General features: G+C 47.8%; 1 protein-coding gene across 12 annotated transcripts in view; it reads right to left on the bottom strand.

Annotated features, from left to right (window-relative positions):
• The window catches only part of KANSL3 (KAT8 regulatory NSL complex subunit 3), a 517274-nt gene that overhangs the window by 233601 nt on the left and 267736 nt on the right, over nt 1-15937 (bottom strand). For 6 of the 12 annotated variants that reach the window (XM_078666984.1, XM_078666982.1, XM_078666981.1 and 3 more), the window contains exon 15: nt 12408-12485. The exons of the other annotated variants lie outside the window; for them this stretch is intronic. In XM_078666984.1, the coding sequence (XP_078523110.1) occupies nt 12408-12485 (78 nt within the window). The remainder of the gene's footprint in view (nt 1-12407; nt 12486-15937) is intronic. 12 annotated transcript variants of the gene reach the window in all.

The raw sequence follows: 15937 nt of genomic DNA, 5'->3' as shown, positions 1-15937 counted from the left end.
ACCCGACCTGGTAGGGAGAAAACGACAGTGGATCCTGACCCTTGGATAGTGAGGCTATGCTGGGACACCGGAGTGCCGAAGTTACCTAGCCCAGGGGCTGCAGCTGCATAGGTCTGAAAAGACGTCGGGGATCTCGTTGCCGGACCAGGAGCCTGGAAGGAAGAAGTTGCTGGCAGGCGACCAGTGAAGAAAAGTTCGATGGATCCAAGCCTGGATCAAGGAAGAAGAAAACCTGAAAGCAGAGGGGACCAAGTTCTTGAATCACTAGCCAGTGATTAAGTGGGCACCAGGATGGCACCGGGCGAAGTCACCGCAGTCAGGTGAGTGGGCGCTGCTGGGCTCTGCAGTCTCTCGGACCAGGAGGCGTTGTCGGCGACCAGGGTGGAGGTGCGAGCTGTCCCACGAAGGTTCTTGCTGTCGACGTCGCTGGACCCAGGATTGGGCAACAAGTCTTGGCAAATGCAAGGCCCACGCGGTGGACCTAAAATGGCGTCTTGAGTGGACCAGGAGGGTCCAGGGTACTTCTCCGATGGAGGGAAGCAAGGGCCAGTCTGGAGCAACCAGACCAGCAGCAGAAATGTCGTCGGGCGTCGTCAGGAAGGCCACAAGCCAGCGGGCTAGTAGCCAAACAACGCGGTGAGCAGCAAAAAGCAGAAGGGCCCCACGCAGATCGTGGAGATGCTGGGGGGCTGCTCTTCGGTGCTGGAGCTGCTCAGGGTGGGGGCTTCTCGGACCCCAAAGCACTCACCAGGAATTCACTCGGCGGGCTTGCTGGAAAGAAGTCGTGCAGTCTTGAAGATGGCCGGTCCCTCGAGGTCTCGTCACACCCACGAATCTCAGCGTGACTGATGATGTAGGTAGAGGTCAGAGGTGCCAGGGAAGCCGGTTCTCGTCGAGCTGGGCAGTCTTGATCCGGAGGAGAGACTTGCAGCAGACCGCAGTGTTCTTAAGATGGTGCCTGCGGATGCAGGGTGACTACTCCTTAGTCACAAGGGAGAAATCTTAGGAAGAAGTCTTGAGTTCCTTTCGTGGAAAGTAGTTTCAGGATTCAAAGATGATCTGATTTGGAAGGGGGCCAGTCTCTACCTTTATCCTGTAAAAAGGGGCTGGCACGCGACTAAGTCCTGCCCTAGGGGTGGGACTAGGAGGGGGGTGGTTACACCCACTTCCTTGGCGGGCTTTTCCCCAGCACAGGGTCTGGAGTGACCCTGGAACTGGTTCCAGCCAGCCTATGCACAGTGAGCACCGGGGTGCCACGTGCAGTCACCTTCCTCTAAAGCCCTGCCTACTTACAATACACAAAACCCTGTCTGGGACGGTGCTGGCACCGCCCCTGGCAGGAAACCCTTTGTCCTTATCTCCTGCTCTGGGAGGACTCCCAGCAGCAGGAGGGCAGACTTGTGTCTCGGTGGCAGCATCCATTTTGTGGATGCTAAGGCTCTGTCTGACTTTTAACCGGGTTATAGGTTACATGCATGTCGGGTCCCTCTAGAAGGGTGGAATGCTAACCCCGTCGCCAGAATTGGCGAGGGGTTAGTATTCCAATTCGTATGACACCTTACTCGACATGTTTTGATAAAGCGATACCAGAGTTGGCACATAACCGCGAGGATTATAATGCACTTAAGAGTATATGGTATGCGATATCATGGAAACGGCTAAGGGATGGATCCCGAAAGCCGCAGACAGGCTCAGTTCATGCCAGAGCACCATCTCACACGATTCCAAGCACTCTGCCTTCAGGATTGTTAAGGCCTGCCATAGGAGTGACTGATAGGAGATCTGTGTGTCCATTTTAGGGTTAGATATAGGTATACTATATCTAAAGCAAAGGGTGAGTACACCACCTTGCCCCAGCTGTCGTGCAGCCAGTTGTGTCAGTTTTAGTTAGTCAATCCAGGGGTGGCACAATACATGCTTCAGCCCCTGGGAGACTTCTGGGTGCACCTCAGCCCTGGGTACAGGGACTTGGAGAGGGCCCAGTGCCAATTCAGTACCTGAGTACAATTTGGATAGAGAGAACAGCTAGGCTGTGGGTCTGATTAGCAGGCCCACAGCCAGGGAAAGTCGTAAACCAGTGCAGCAAAAAAGCAAAAATCTGGGTGATCATAGGATTGCAGACCCTACTCTCCTACATGACCCCCCCCCAAACTTTGGGACAATAAACTAACCTTGACCAGGTGAGTCTTCTTGCTCTAAGTGGAAATACCTGGAGAGCCCATCAGCATTGCTGTGATCAGTCCCAGGTCTATGCTCCACTGTAAAATCCATCCCCTGTAGGGAAATGGACCACCTAAGCAGTTTGGGGTTTTCACCCTTCATCTGATTTAGCCACAAGAGGGGCTTATGGTCTGTCTGAATGGTGAAGTGAGTGCCAAACAAGTAGGCCCTCAGCTTCTTCAGGGCCCAGACCACAGCAAAGGCCTCCCTCTCAATAGCTGACCAATTTTTCTCTCTGGGTGTCAACCTTCTACTAATGAAAGCAATAGGCTGATCATTACCATCAAAATTCAGTTGAGAGAACAGCTCCCACACCCAACTCAGAAGCATCTGTTTGGACAATGAATGGCTTGGAGTAATCTGGACTCTTGAGGATAGGTGCTGTGCACATGGCCTGCTTTAGGTCATTGAATGCTTTCTGACAGCTTGCTGTCCACTGAACTTTCTTTGGCATCTTCTTGCTTGTCAGGTCATTAAGGGGGGTCACTATGGACCCATAATTTCTGACAAACTTCCTATAGTACCCAGTCAGGCCCAAGAAAGCTCGAACCTGAGTCTGGGTGATTGGAGGAGTCCAGTCCTTGATGGCCTGTATCTTACTCTCCAGTGGCTGAACCTGGCCTCCACCTACAAGGTGGCCCAGGTATACAACCTGTGTCTGCCCTATCTGGCACTTGGTGGCCTTGATAGTGAGGCCTGCCTTTTGCAGGGCCTCTAACACTTTCCTCAGGTGGACCAGGTGATCCTCCCAGGTGGAGCTAAAGACAGCAATATCGTCCAGATATGCTGCACAGAAGTCATCCAGCCCAGTGAGGACTTGATTCACCAACCTTTGGAAGGTGGCAGGTGCATTTTTCAGTCCAAAGGGCATTACCACAAATTGATAATGCCCTCCAGGGGTAGAAAATGCTGTCTTGGGTTTGGCTTCCTCAGCTAACCTGATTTGCCAATACCCAGCTGTCAAATCAAATGTGCTTAAGAAGTTGGCAGAAGCCAATCTATCTATAAGCTCATCTGCTCTTGGTATTGGGTGGGCATCAGTCTTAGTGACTGCATTGAGGCCTCTGTAGTCTACGCAAAACCTCATCTCTCTCTTACCACCCTGGGTGTGAGGCTTTGGCACTAGAACTACTGGGCTAGCCCAAGGGCTATCTGAGGGCTCAATGACTCCCAGTTCCAACATTTTCTGCACTTCAGTTTTGATGCAGTCTCTAACATGATCAGGCTGTCTGTAGATTTTACTCTTTACAGGCAGACTGTCTCCAGTGTCAACATCATGGGTACACCAATCAGTTTGGCTGGGTGTCAGAGAGAACATATGTCTGAAGGATTGCAGAACTTGCCTGCAATCCTGTTGCTGATGTTCAGTGAGGCTGCCACAAAAGACAACACCATCAACTGACCCATCATCAGGATTCTGAGTGAGCAGGTCTGGGAGAGGGTCACTCTCTTCCTCCTGTCCCTCATCTGTGGCCATGAGCAAGCTCATGTCCTTCCTGTCAACATATGCCTTGAGCCTGTTAACATGGAGCACTCTGAGAGGGCTCCTGGGAGTTCCAAGGTCCACCAAGTAGGTAACCTCTCCCTTTTGCTCAATGATGGTGTGGGGCCCAGACCATTTGTCTTTCAGAGCTGCTGGGGCCACTGGCTCCAGCACCCACACCTTCTGTCCTGGCTGGTATACAGTCAGTACAGCCTTTTGGTCATGCCAAGCTTTTTGAAGTTCTTGGCTGGCCTCCAGGTTTTTAGATGCCTTCTCTATATACTCAGCCATCCTGGAGCGGAGACCAAGTACATAGTCCACTATGTTGGTTGCAGGCTTTTTGAGAGGTCTCTCCCATCCTTCCTTCACCAAACACAGGGGTCCTCTTACAGGATGCCCATACAGAAGCTCAAAAGGGCTGTAGCCAACCCCCTTCTGTGGGACCTCTCTGTAAGCAAACAAGAGGCAGGGGATCAGGACATCCCATCTTCTCCTAAGAGGTTCAGGTAGTCCATGAATCATCCCTTTCAGGGTCCTGTTGAATCTCTCAACAAGCCCATTGCATTGTGGATGATAGGGTGTGGTGAACTTGTAGTTCACACCACACTCTTTCCACATGGCAGTCAGATATCCTGACATGAAGTTTGTACCTCTGTCAGAAACGACCTCCTTAGGGAAACCCACTCTGGAGAACACTCCAACTAGGGCTCTTGCCACTACAGGGGCTGTAGTGGTCCTAAGGGGAATAGCCTCAGGATACCTGGTGGCATGGTCCACCACCACCAGTATAAACTTGTGTCCTGATGCTGTCTGGGGTTCCATTGGACCAACAATGTCAATCCCCACCCTTTCAAAGGGAACCCCCACCACAGGTAGTGGTATGAGGGGGGCCCTTTGTTGTGCCACCTGACTTACCACTGGCTTGGCAAGTGACACATGAGCGACAAAACTCCTTGGTATTCTCATTCATATGGGGCCAGTGAAAGTGTGAGACAAGCCTGTCCCAAGTCTTTGTCTGACCTAAATGACCTGCAAGGGGAATCTCATGGGCCAAGGTGAGAAGGAAACCTCTCAGAGACAAGGGGATGACCAGCCTCCTGGTTGCACCAGGCTTGGGGTCTCTTGACTCAGAGTACAGGAGTCCATCTTCCCAGTATACCCTGTGGGCACCTGTGGCATTCCCTGCAGCCTCAGCAGCAGCCTGCTGTCTGAGGGGTTCAAGGGAAGGGCAGCTCAGCTGTTCCTTCCCCAGGTCTGCTCTGGAGGGTCCCCCTGAGCCCAGAAACTCAACTTGATCAAGTTCAAGCTCTTTAGGCTCAGTTTCCCTCAGCTCTTCTAGATCAGCCTCCTCAGAGACTTGATCCTCAACCTGGGGCAAGGGGGAAGGCAAAGCCTTACCCTTACTGCTCTTCTTCTTGGGAGGTGTCTGGTCCATAATTTCAGGATCCAGCACCTGTTCAGTGGGGCATTTTCTGGCCTGTGACCTAGTCACAGCAAGCACATGTGCTGGCAAGCCTAACATTTCCATGTGAGTCCTCTGCTCCACTTCTGACCACTGTGATGACTCCAAATCATTGCCCAACAAACAATCAACTGGGAGGTCTGAATTGACTACAACTTTCTTTTGTCCCTTCACTCCACCCCAGGAGAAAGCCACAATTGCCACACTATGACTAGTAGTGACATTGCTGGCATTGGTCACCAGGAAATCAGTACCTGGCATGATCTGTCCAGGGTCCACAAAGTTAGGTGTCACCATGGTGACACTGGCACAAGTGTCCCTATAGGCCTGAGCCATTTTGCCATTAATCAAAGGTGTCTGCCTGTATTTGCCCAAAGTATTGGGACTTATTTCAGGGGACATATCCACATCCCCTGTACAGACAAGGACAGCCTGAGTGAGTGTGCCAACTAGGTTGTCAGACCCCTCAGTACCCAAGGTTAACCCAACTAATGCCTTGGGAGGTACACTACCACTACTGACTGTACTAGAGGGTGCAGTTGCCTTAGGGGCTGTAGTGGCAGGAGTTTGTCCTCCTCTTTTGGTGCACTCACTAAACCAGTGAGATTTACTTTTACAGTACTGGCACCACCTTTTTGACTGGCCTTCTTGAGTCTTCTTCTTCTGGGAAGCCTGACCCCCACCCTCTTTGGTTTGTTGGGGACCTGGTGAAGACTTCTGGTCATTTTGCTCATTCTTAACATTACCCTTCTGGTCTGCTTTCTTCTGACCACCCTGGTTCTGGTTCTGGTTCTGCTTGATCCTTGTCCTGACCCATTTGTCTGCCTTCTTTCCCAATTCTTGGGGAGAGGTCAGATCTGAATCAACAAGGTGCTGGTGCAGCAACTGGTTCTGACAATTGTTTAAAATTTGTTCTCTCATCATTAGATTATACAATCCTGTGTAATCTGTAACCTTGCTACCCAGCAACCAGCCCTCCAAAGCCTTAGTGGCACAATCCACAAAATCAGACCAGTCCTGAGACTGAGTTTTCTGGGTGTCTCTGAACAGCAACCTGTACTGCTCAGTGGTTAAACCAAACCCATCAACCAGTGTATTCTTCAGGACCTGGTAATTGTTAGCATCCTCCACTCTTGTAGTGAGGAGCTTATCTCTACCTTTACCATCAAAGGAGAGCCACAGTATAGCTGCCCACTGACTCTGGGGAATGCCCTGCACAGTGCAGGCCCTCTCCAGAGCAGCCATCCATTTCTGGATATCATCCCCTTGCTTAAAGGGGGGCACTATTTTAGTCAGGTGTTTAGTATCTAAACCCTTCTCTCTATCTCTTGGGAGATTGCTGCCACCAGTGGGAGCTAGCCCACTCATCTGCTGCTCTCTAGCAAAGGCAAGCTTTTCTTTGGCCAGGGCAAGTTCTTCCCTTTCAATCCTCAGTTCAGCTTGTCTCATTCTAGCTTCATGCTCTTTTCTCTGAGGGGAAGTAAATCTCCTCTGTGGAGGATTCCTTCTCCCCTGAGAAGAGGCATTAGAGTGCAGAGATCTATTGGAGTCCCTAGAAAGAGATCTATCTCTCCTAACTCCAAGGTTAGGCCCACTTCGGGTTAGTACTGGGGGTCCCCCAGATCCTAGCCCAAGTAAGTCTAAGTTGGTCCTAGTTAGCCTTCTGACTACCTCAAGACCTTTGTCTACCTCATCCCCAGAGAGTTCCTCTTGATCCTCCTCCTCAACTGCTGAATCAGTGTTGGGGAGGTCTGGATCCCCAGAGGTTCCCTCTAAGGCTGGCATGTTCTCATGTAATTGAGAAAGCTTTCTGGCATCATATGTCTCTAAGAGACCTATCAGAAAGGGAATGGTGGGGTTAGACCCCTGCTTCAGTTTCCTGGAGACACAGATTTGTCTCATCTCCTGAAAACTGAGAGCTGCCTATCTTGAAGTGACCTGTGGAGGGTCAACACTGACCAGGGGAGTCTCAGTAGATTCTCCCTGGGTAGACATGCTTTTCTAGTGAGGTGTAAGTGGTGCACTTACCTACACTATATGTTTGCCTACTGATCCCTTGCTAGAGTTGTAGTTTAGGGTGTGCTAGGCCCTAGGAGCTACAACAGCTGGTTCAGTAGAACTCAGAGTATTCTAAGCTAAGTTATATGTACCTTTAGTACTTATGTGATCTTTCACAAGATATTCTTAGGATATGTGTGGTAAAACAACAGCAAGCTCAAATCCCAACCGCTGCTCACCAATGTGAGAAGTTGGCCTGATGTGCAGTGCTCACTATTCTAGTGATCACTATATATCAGTCCAAACAACCCTTATTGATGATTGGTTGTAAGTCAACCTTATAGACCAGCTATCCTAGTAGCATGGATACGAGCAGTCTAAGGCTAAGACTCTAGAGGGCGTGTTAAGCCAGCTGTTTTACCATCACATTACCCCTTGAACACCCAGTGAAAGGACACCACACAAGTTGTTATGAAAATAAACAGTGTATTTATTTATAACAAGACTACCCTGGCTCTTTATGAGACAGGGAGCTAAGCACACAACAAAACTCTTACGAAAATACTTAAGTTAGCACGTTATACACAAATGCCCGAGGGGCACGAAAAACCATATACTTTAAAAGTGGAATGCGAATTACTAGCAGGTAAGTAACAGTTCTAATAGGCTTTGGAATCGCTAGGACTGGACTAGGGAATCGTTAGATTACTACTAGGAGGCCCAGGGGACTCGGGTGCAGAGTGTGCACTCTCACGCGGGATGCGGGACAAAGTCTATGGAAGCTAGAATTCACAAAGTTAGTGTTCACGGGCGAACCCGACCTGGTAGGGAGAAAACGACAGTGGATCCTGACCCTTGGATAGTGAGGCTATGCTGGGACACCGGAGTGCCGAAGTTACCTAGCCCAGGGGCTGCAGCTGCATAGGTCTGAAAAGACGTCGGGGATCTCGTTGCCGGACCAGGAGCCTGGAAGGAAGAAGTTGCTGGCAGGCGACCAGTGAAGAAAAGTTCGATGGATCCAAGCCTGGATCAAGGAAGAAGAAAACCTGAAAGCAGAGGGGACCAAGTTCTTGAATCACTAGCCAGTGATTAAGTGGGCACCAGGATGGCACCGGGCGAAGTCACCGCAGTCAGGTGAGTGGGCGCTGCTGGGCTCTGCAGTCTCTCGGACCAGGAGGCGTTGTCGGCGACCAGGGTGGAGGTGCGAGCTGTCCCACGAAGGTTCTTGCTGTCGACGTCGCTGGACCCAGGATTGGGCAACAAGTCTTGGCAAATGCAAGGCCCACGCGGTGGACCTAAAATGGCGTCTTGAGTGGACCAGGAGGGTCCAGGGTACTTCTCCGATGGAGGGAAGCAAGGGCCAGTCTGGAGCAACCAGACCAGCAGCAGAAATGTCGTCGGGCGTCGTCAGGAAGGCCACAAGCCAGCGGGCTAGTAGCCAAACAACGCGGTGAGCAGCAAAAAGCAGAAGGGCCCCACGCAGATCGTGGAGATGCTGGGGGGCTGCTCTTCGGTGCTGGAGCTGCTATGGGTGGGGGCTTCTCGGACCCCAAAGCACTCACCAGGAATTCACTCGGCGGGCTTGCTGGAAAGAAGTCGTGCAGTCTTGAAGATGGCCGGTCCCTCGAGGTCTCGTCACACCCACGAATCTCAGCGTGACTGATGATGTAGGTAGAGGTCAGAGGTGCCAGGGAAGCCGGTTCTCGTCGAGCTGGGCAGTCTTGATCCGGAGGAGAGACTTGCAGCAGACCGCAGTGTTCTTAAGATGGTGCCTGCGGATGCAGGGTGACTACTCCTTAGTCACAAGGGAGAAATCTTAGGAAGAAGTCTTGAGTTCCTTTCGTGGAAAGTAGTTTCAGGATTCAAAGATGATCTGATTTGGAAGGGGGCCAGTCTCTACCTTTATCCTGTAAAAAGGGGCTGGCACGCGACTAAGTCCTGCCCTAGGGGTGGGACTAGGAGGGGGGTGGTTACACCCACTTCCTTGGCGGGCTTTTCCCCAGCACAGGGTCTGGAGTGACCCTGGAACTGGTTCCAGCCAGCCTATGCACAGTGAGCACCGGGGTGCCACGTGCAGTCACCTTCCTCCAAAGCCCTGCCTACTTACAATACACAAAACCCTGTCTGGGACGGTGCTGGCACCGCCCCTGGCAGGAAACCCTTTGTCCTTATCTCCTGCTCTGGGAGGACTCCCAGCAGCAGGAGGGCAGACTTGTGTCTCGGTGGCAGCATCCATTTTGTGGATGCTAAGGCTCTGTCTGACTTTTAACCGGGTTATAGGTTACATGCATGTCGTGTCCCTCTAGAAGGGTGGAATGCTAACCCCGTCGCCAGAATTGGCGAGGGGTTAGTATTCCAATTCGTATGACACCTTACTCGACATGTTTTGATAAAGCGATACCAGAGTTGGCACATAACCGCGAGGATTATAATGCACTTAAGAGTATATGGTATGCGATATCATGGAAACGGCTAAGGGATGGATCCCGAAAGCCGCAGACAGGCTCAGCTCATGCCAGAGCACCATCTCACACGATTCCAAGCACTCTGCCTTCAGGATTGTTAAGGCCTGCCATAGGAGTGACTGATAGGAGATCTGTGTGTCCATTTTAGGGTTAGATATAGGTATACTATATCTAAAGCAAAGGGTGAGTACACCACCTTGCCCCAGCTGTCGTGCAGCCAGTTGTGTCAGTTTTAGTTAGTCAATCCAGGGGTGGCACAATACATGCTTCAGCCCCTGGGAGACTTCTGGGTGCACCTCAGCCCTGGGTACAGGGACTTGGAGAGGGCCCAGTGCCAATTCAGTACCTGAGTACAATTTGGATAGAGAGAACAGCTAGGCTGTGGGTCTGATTAGCAGGCCCACAGCCAGGGAAAGTCGTAAACCAGTGCAGCAAAAAAGCAAAAATCTGGGTGATCATAGGATTGCAGACCCTACTCTCCTACATGGACGTTGGACAACAAATTGCTCAACAGATCTTTCTTAGTGTGTGGTGACTATTCTCTTTAGGATAGACCCATTCCAGCTACTTTTCAGTATATATCAAGCTCCATCCACTAGCAATAATTTGCTACCCAATGTGTGTAACTGGCCAAGACAACAAATATACGATGTATCCCTATCCTAAACCACAAAGGAAAGGCCTAAGTAAATGCATCTATACCAGAACAGACAAAGAACATCACCATAGGTGTAACACTGAAAAACAGTATTGGGCAGCAACCAGAATGGAGTATGACAATGGATATAAAAGGATTGAAATGTGACTTCATCAACATGGCACCATCAGTGGCAATGAAGTATTCATATAGACCCTCAAACTGGATCGGATTCTGCAGTGATCCCCACCTGCAATGGATTTACTTCCTACCTTATTTCTTAATGCTGTATTTTCTGCCCTTAAGTTCATGGCACTGCCTTGAGAGTCTGTACAGGGGGATAAATGTTAAACATGAAAGGGATGCTACAACCGTAGAGGCTGAGAAGAAAGGACAGTGGATATCTTAATCTATGCAGGCAGACGAGGTCACTAAACAAGCACAAAGACATGAGACCACTAAATTAACCACATAGTCCTCAATAGGCACGCTGCAGTAGAGGGCATCAATCACTGGGAGGCTGTGACTTTCACATGCGTACCCAGAAAGTGGTATAAAGAGAGACAGTCCTATAACTAAGTACCACATAAACGGAGACCTAAGTATGACACCGGTATTTATATTACCAGGTTAAATAAAATTGGCCTTTTTGGTAGTTCATGAAAATGCTCACATACCCTAATCCTAGCTTTCAGGGTTAATGTCACAAAGATTCCACTGTTCCAGAGCCAGGGAGAGAAAGGATACAAGATCTACGACTAAAGTCGAACAACATGTTCAATGAAGTGCTGATGATGCATAGATGAAAAAGAAAAACTGCAGACACAATAATAAGTCAGAAAGAAACCACACAGAATAAAACTGTTTTGCTGAAAAGGCCTGAATATAAAGGCTGCAACACAAAAGTATCCACTGTACATACACATAGAAACAGAAGGCAGTTTGGCTTGTTGAAACCAGGGACCCAGTTAGATGAACTTGTTTGACAATCCTGTACTCCTACCCTTAGGGTAAAACCTTAAATTAGTGCAATTCTGGATAGGATTTTGTGAGCATGGGTAACAGTGTTCTAATCCCTGTAATACTTTTCATAGCACTGTACCAAGCCTATGCACAGAAACCCCACTAAATCAGGCCCTCAACCTCCAGAGCGGCACCTTACCCTATGAAGGGGCATACGACTCAAGGATTCCTTGACACATTGTGTGCTGGTCCACTGTCACTTGAGAGAGAATGTGGCCTAACAGCTAGGGCGGTCGACCTCGGTGCTGGGGAACCGGGTTCGAGTCTCAGCATGGACACTCTACATTCTGTGATTCTGGGCAAATCACTTGATCTCCCTGTGTCTAACAAAAAATTCATGTGTCCATCTGTAATGTAACTGGTACTCATGTAAAGCACTCTGATACCTTCGGGTCTAGTTAGCGCTATATAAGACTCCACACATACCGGCAGTCAGTATTACGTAAACAGTCACAGTGTCAATCAGAGCCATGCAGGCAGTCAGAAGGCAACATCCAACCTTACTGAGGAAGCAAAAGAGCACAACCAGCACTGAGCATGGATTCGGATAAAAAAAGCTTGTAATTTGCATTCAATGGGTGGCTGCCAACTAATTGGAGGCTTTCATCGAGCAGCAGACAGTGCTGTGTATAATCAGGTGCAGACGTCTTCGTCGGCAGTTAAAGGGCAGCAACCAGCACAAGAAGTCACAGCGCAGAAGGCTTTACAAGCAGTCATGGAACAGCAGCCAGTGCCAGCAACAGTCTGCAAAGAGTTACGGTGGGCAGTAGCCCTCCAAGTCAGCAGGCAGCCGCCTTCCCAGGCACTTAAAGAGCAGATCCTTCACATTCAATCACAGGAAAAACAGCCTTCACACCAAGCATGAGGCAAAATCTGTGAGAGCTGATACAGATTAACTTTGACAACTGCATCTTTTGAATGGCTTTCTGTACATTAGAAGGAGGAGAAAGATGTGAAAGAAAGAGATGGTGATGCAGGACATCCCAAAGCAGCAAGGAGCGGGGGGAAAGGATTTAGGGAGGCAGCAGGAGGAAGTTTATACTCACAAGAGAGGCATGAGGAGAGACTAGGGGAGAGAAGAACCCCATTTCGAGCCATAGAGAAAGTAGAGATACTTACCAAAGACACATGAGGAGGTGCCAGGAGGAAGAGCTTTCCTCGCCAGCAAGTTTTGTTTCAGAAAAGCAGCAAACTGAGCTGAAATGAATCACACAAACAATTACCCAGAGTCCAACACGGTGGTATTCACTGTCCAGAACCTACTGTCAACCGATAACACTTATGCAAACCATGGCCAAAATACACCTCCCTGGACTGAGTGAGCAAACTCTTGCAAAATCGTTCTCAACTGTCAGAGTCCTTTCTATGCATATAACCCCAGCCACCTAAGGTCAGTCTAGACTAGGTGTTTCCACTTAATATTTCTATGGGTAATTTGCTGCACACTACTACTACATACAGCCACTAGCACTTGCTGCTAACACACCTTTCTGATGGCAAATATAAATCTCACACTCGGGGTACATCACACATTAACAATCTACTTTACCTACAATAAATTTATGCAACATGCTAGAAACCCAAGTGAACCAGAGTGATTTCAGCAGTAAACAATTGTCTTTACTCATAGTCAGTGCAGATCACTCGCAGTAAGTTCATGTCACCTGGGGCCAGCCACTACTGTCCTTGCTAAATCTATACCATCTGCTGCCAATCTATATTACCCAGACCCTATGTAGATTTCACACAGTCAGAACATGCCACCATCTGCATCGAATTTAAGTGACCAGTGACATTCTGCTATAAACTACCAGTCACCTTGCCTAAAGTCTGTGTAGCTCCATCTCTACTAAGTTAGTTTGTGCCAATTGATGCCAAGGTACCACACCCAAAGTTAACATACACTGCCTTCTACAAACCTCTGTCTCCCACAACAGATGACCAGGACAGGTGAAATAATCTAAAGAAGAGATTGACTACTCCATTAAAATTCACCTAAAGTGCAAGTCTTCTGTGTAGAGCTGTGTATGGGAAAAGGGTTATGTCCTAACATGCACACTTAAGTCCCTGAAAATGACAGTTCTAATGATATGAAGCTCTATTGTCCTAAAATACCATCTAACGACATAGTTAGTACAAGATCAATTTCAGGCCAGATCAGTCATCTGAATTGCTGTCACCTCCTCCAACTGATCACAGAAGGGTGACTAGCCTTGTACGGTAAAGAACGCTTGTTTACAGAAATCTCATCCTTTGCTCTCTGTCCGCCCAGTGAGCCACTCTGCTTCAAATTTATGTGGAAAGTGAATTGGTCAGTGGAAAAACAGCCTTGACTGACCAGAAGAATAACATTTAAATCCACCACCCCTTATAAAGGTAGATCAACTCAATCTGACTATTGAACTCACCCACATCCGGCAGTAAGAAGGTTTGACACATGGCTATTCATCTTTGAGCATTACGCTTTCGTCCAGTAACAGAAAAAACTACACTTTAACACCTTGACTGCGGCGCCGTAGCCGCGCCCTGTGCTGGACATTCCAGAACAGGGCGCGGTCGTGACGGAACCGTTCCGTCATCAGCACAGCTCAGCCGTGACTGATGACGGAACGGTTCCGTCACCAGCATCGAAGGGGTTAACTGAACATAGTAAAGAAAAAAGAAAAAGAAAAAAAAAAGGGGTCTATAGTGGATAGGCCCGATGGAATAGGTACACATTACTCACAGCTGCAGCTACAGTACTCAGTCCTTCAGTCTCTTTTACTCATACTTGACGATTATCCAGTCCTTGAATAATGACAAGGTAAGTGCATTGCTCGGTAAGAATAAGACATGTCTGTCTCTTAACAAGTGCAACCACAACCCTCTTCACCACCTCCTCACTATTGCCATTCAGACCCCTTCAACTTAGTCCCGTATTCTTAGTCCTTTAATCACTTGTGGCACAACTGGGACATTGTCTTATCGCGCATTAAATGAAAAGGAGGTGCCCAGGTACTCAGAAAGTTAAATTGCAAGAAAGTCGAGAGCAGTTGGCTAAGCCTTCTTCTGGCTCAGTGAAGCTCAGTCTATCAAACAATCCCTTTAAATATAACTCAGTGCTTAAGATTTGACATAAATGATACTACTGTAAACTAAGCCTCTCTGAAAAGAAACCCATCTATTTCCTGACTTGGCTCTTTAGTATGAAATATGCTAATTAGGGTTTTGTTTTGAATAAAAATGTTCTCTTTGCCTCCATCTGGACAGCTGAATTTTCACTGCCTAAAAGACAAAACACACTTTGAATCCATCCAAGTAACAAGTATTTATAATAACCAACTTACATGCCACCTATGGAGTCACTTTGAAAATAATCGCTATAAGCTCTACAATGTTCAAAGGCTTACCATCCCACAATCTTAGTGACCCATTAAACAGCAATCTTACAGAAGAAACCTGGATCTACATCTTCAGTACATCAAACCTAGCATTTTATTGATGGACTAAAGTTATACCACAGATAAAAATTAAGTTACTGTTCTGGTTCAAACCCTTAAAACCACTGAAAGTCATCAGTTATAGATATCAACACTCATAAGACAGTCAATAACTCACACCGCACACTATTGCTCTCCTGTTGGGTCTTATTTTGTTCCTGTGATGATGGCAAATTGGTGTTTTAATCATGGTGGAAATTATGGTATGTATTGTATGCTATGATAATCAGAACAGAAAATTTGAGTGGCATTACGCATTTGAGCTAAAAACAGAACTATGATTTTTCTAGTGATTTTCCAGGCGCTCCTACTATGGGTGTAAACCCCTGCTGTGTACATCCTTACCACTCTGCCTCACATGCTGTCTTTTTTTCTCCCCCAACTATTGTAAAACATGCAAGTCACATGTGACACATTTTTTCACTAAATAATGGATGAATTGGGGCCGGTGTCTTTAAAATCCAAATCAATTTTTATTGACAAAAAGCGGATTACAAACACTTAGGCTTATTCCTACCTTGGAATTTTATTTGAACGTACGGGTTCATGGGTAGAAGCAGCTAAAACAGGGAGCTTACTGTAAAGAAGGACCTTATCAGCCCAATCTAATTTTAGTAGGAAAATAGGCAGACGCCCGACGGTGGAATTACTTAATATTTATAGAGCAAAATGTGTCACAGTTGCTTCGTACAGAGCTGGTATCTGGGGGCATGTGGATGTTAGCACTATCCAGGTAGCTGAAAATATGTTCCTGAGGTTTTTAATGATGGTCTCAAACAGTACCTCCTCTTTTATACGCCATACAGAACAAGGGCTGCTGTACCTGGAGGATATCATAAAAATTCAACCGGTCCTGTTATGGCACAGGGTTTGGTGAATAGATTAAATGAAATTTAATAGTTGGATTTTAACAGATTGTATGTGCTGGACAGGGGTAAAACATGTTAGATGGTTGCTACTGGTTAAATCATTTTTATACAATCTAGGTCATCAAGATTTTTATGATGATCCCACGTCTTTGAAGAGGATATCAAGGAAAGACCTTAAAAAGGAATGCTTAAGCTACCCGAATGAACAGAGGTTATGTGTGGAAATGAAAAAATAACAGTTCAAGCACATAACCTCATAATAACAACTTTTAAATTGCAGCCGTATCTAGGGTTGATAACA

This window comes from Lissotriton helveticus, chromosome 11, assembly GCF_964261635.1.
Source record: "Lissotriton helveticus chromosome 11, aLisHel1.1, whole genome shotgun sequence".
Lineage (NCBI taxonomy): Eukaryota > Metazoa > Chordata > Amphibia > Caudata > Salamandridae > Lissotriton > Lissotriton helveticus.
Note: the sequence above shows the minus strand (reverse complement) of the source record. Positions and strands in the feature narration are given on the sequence as shown.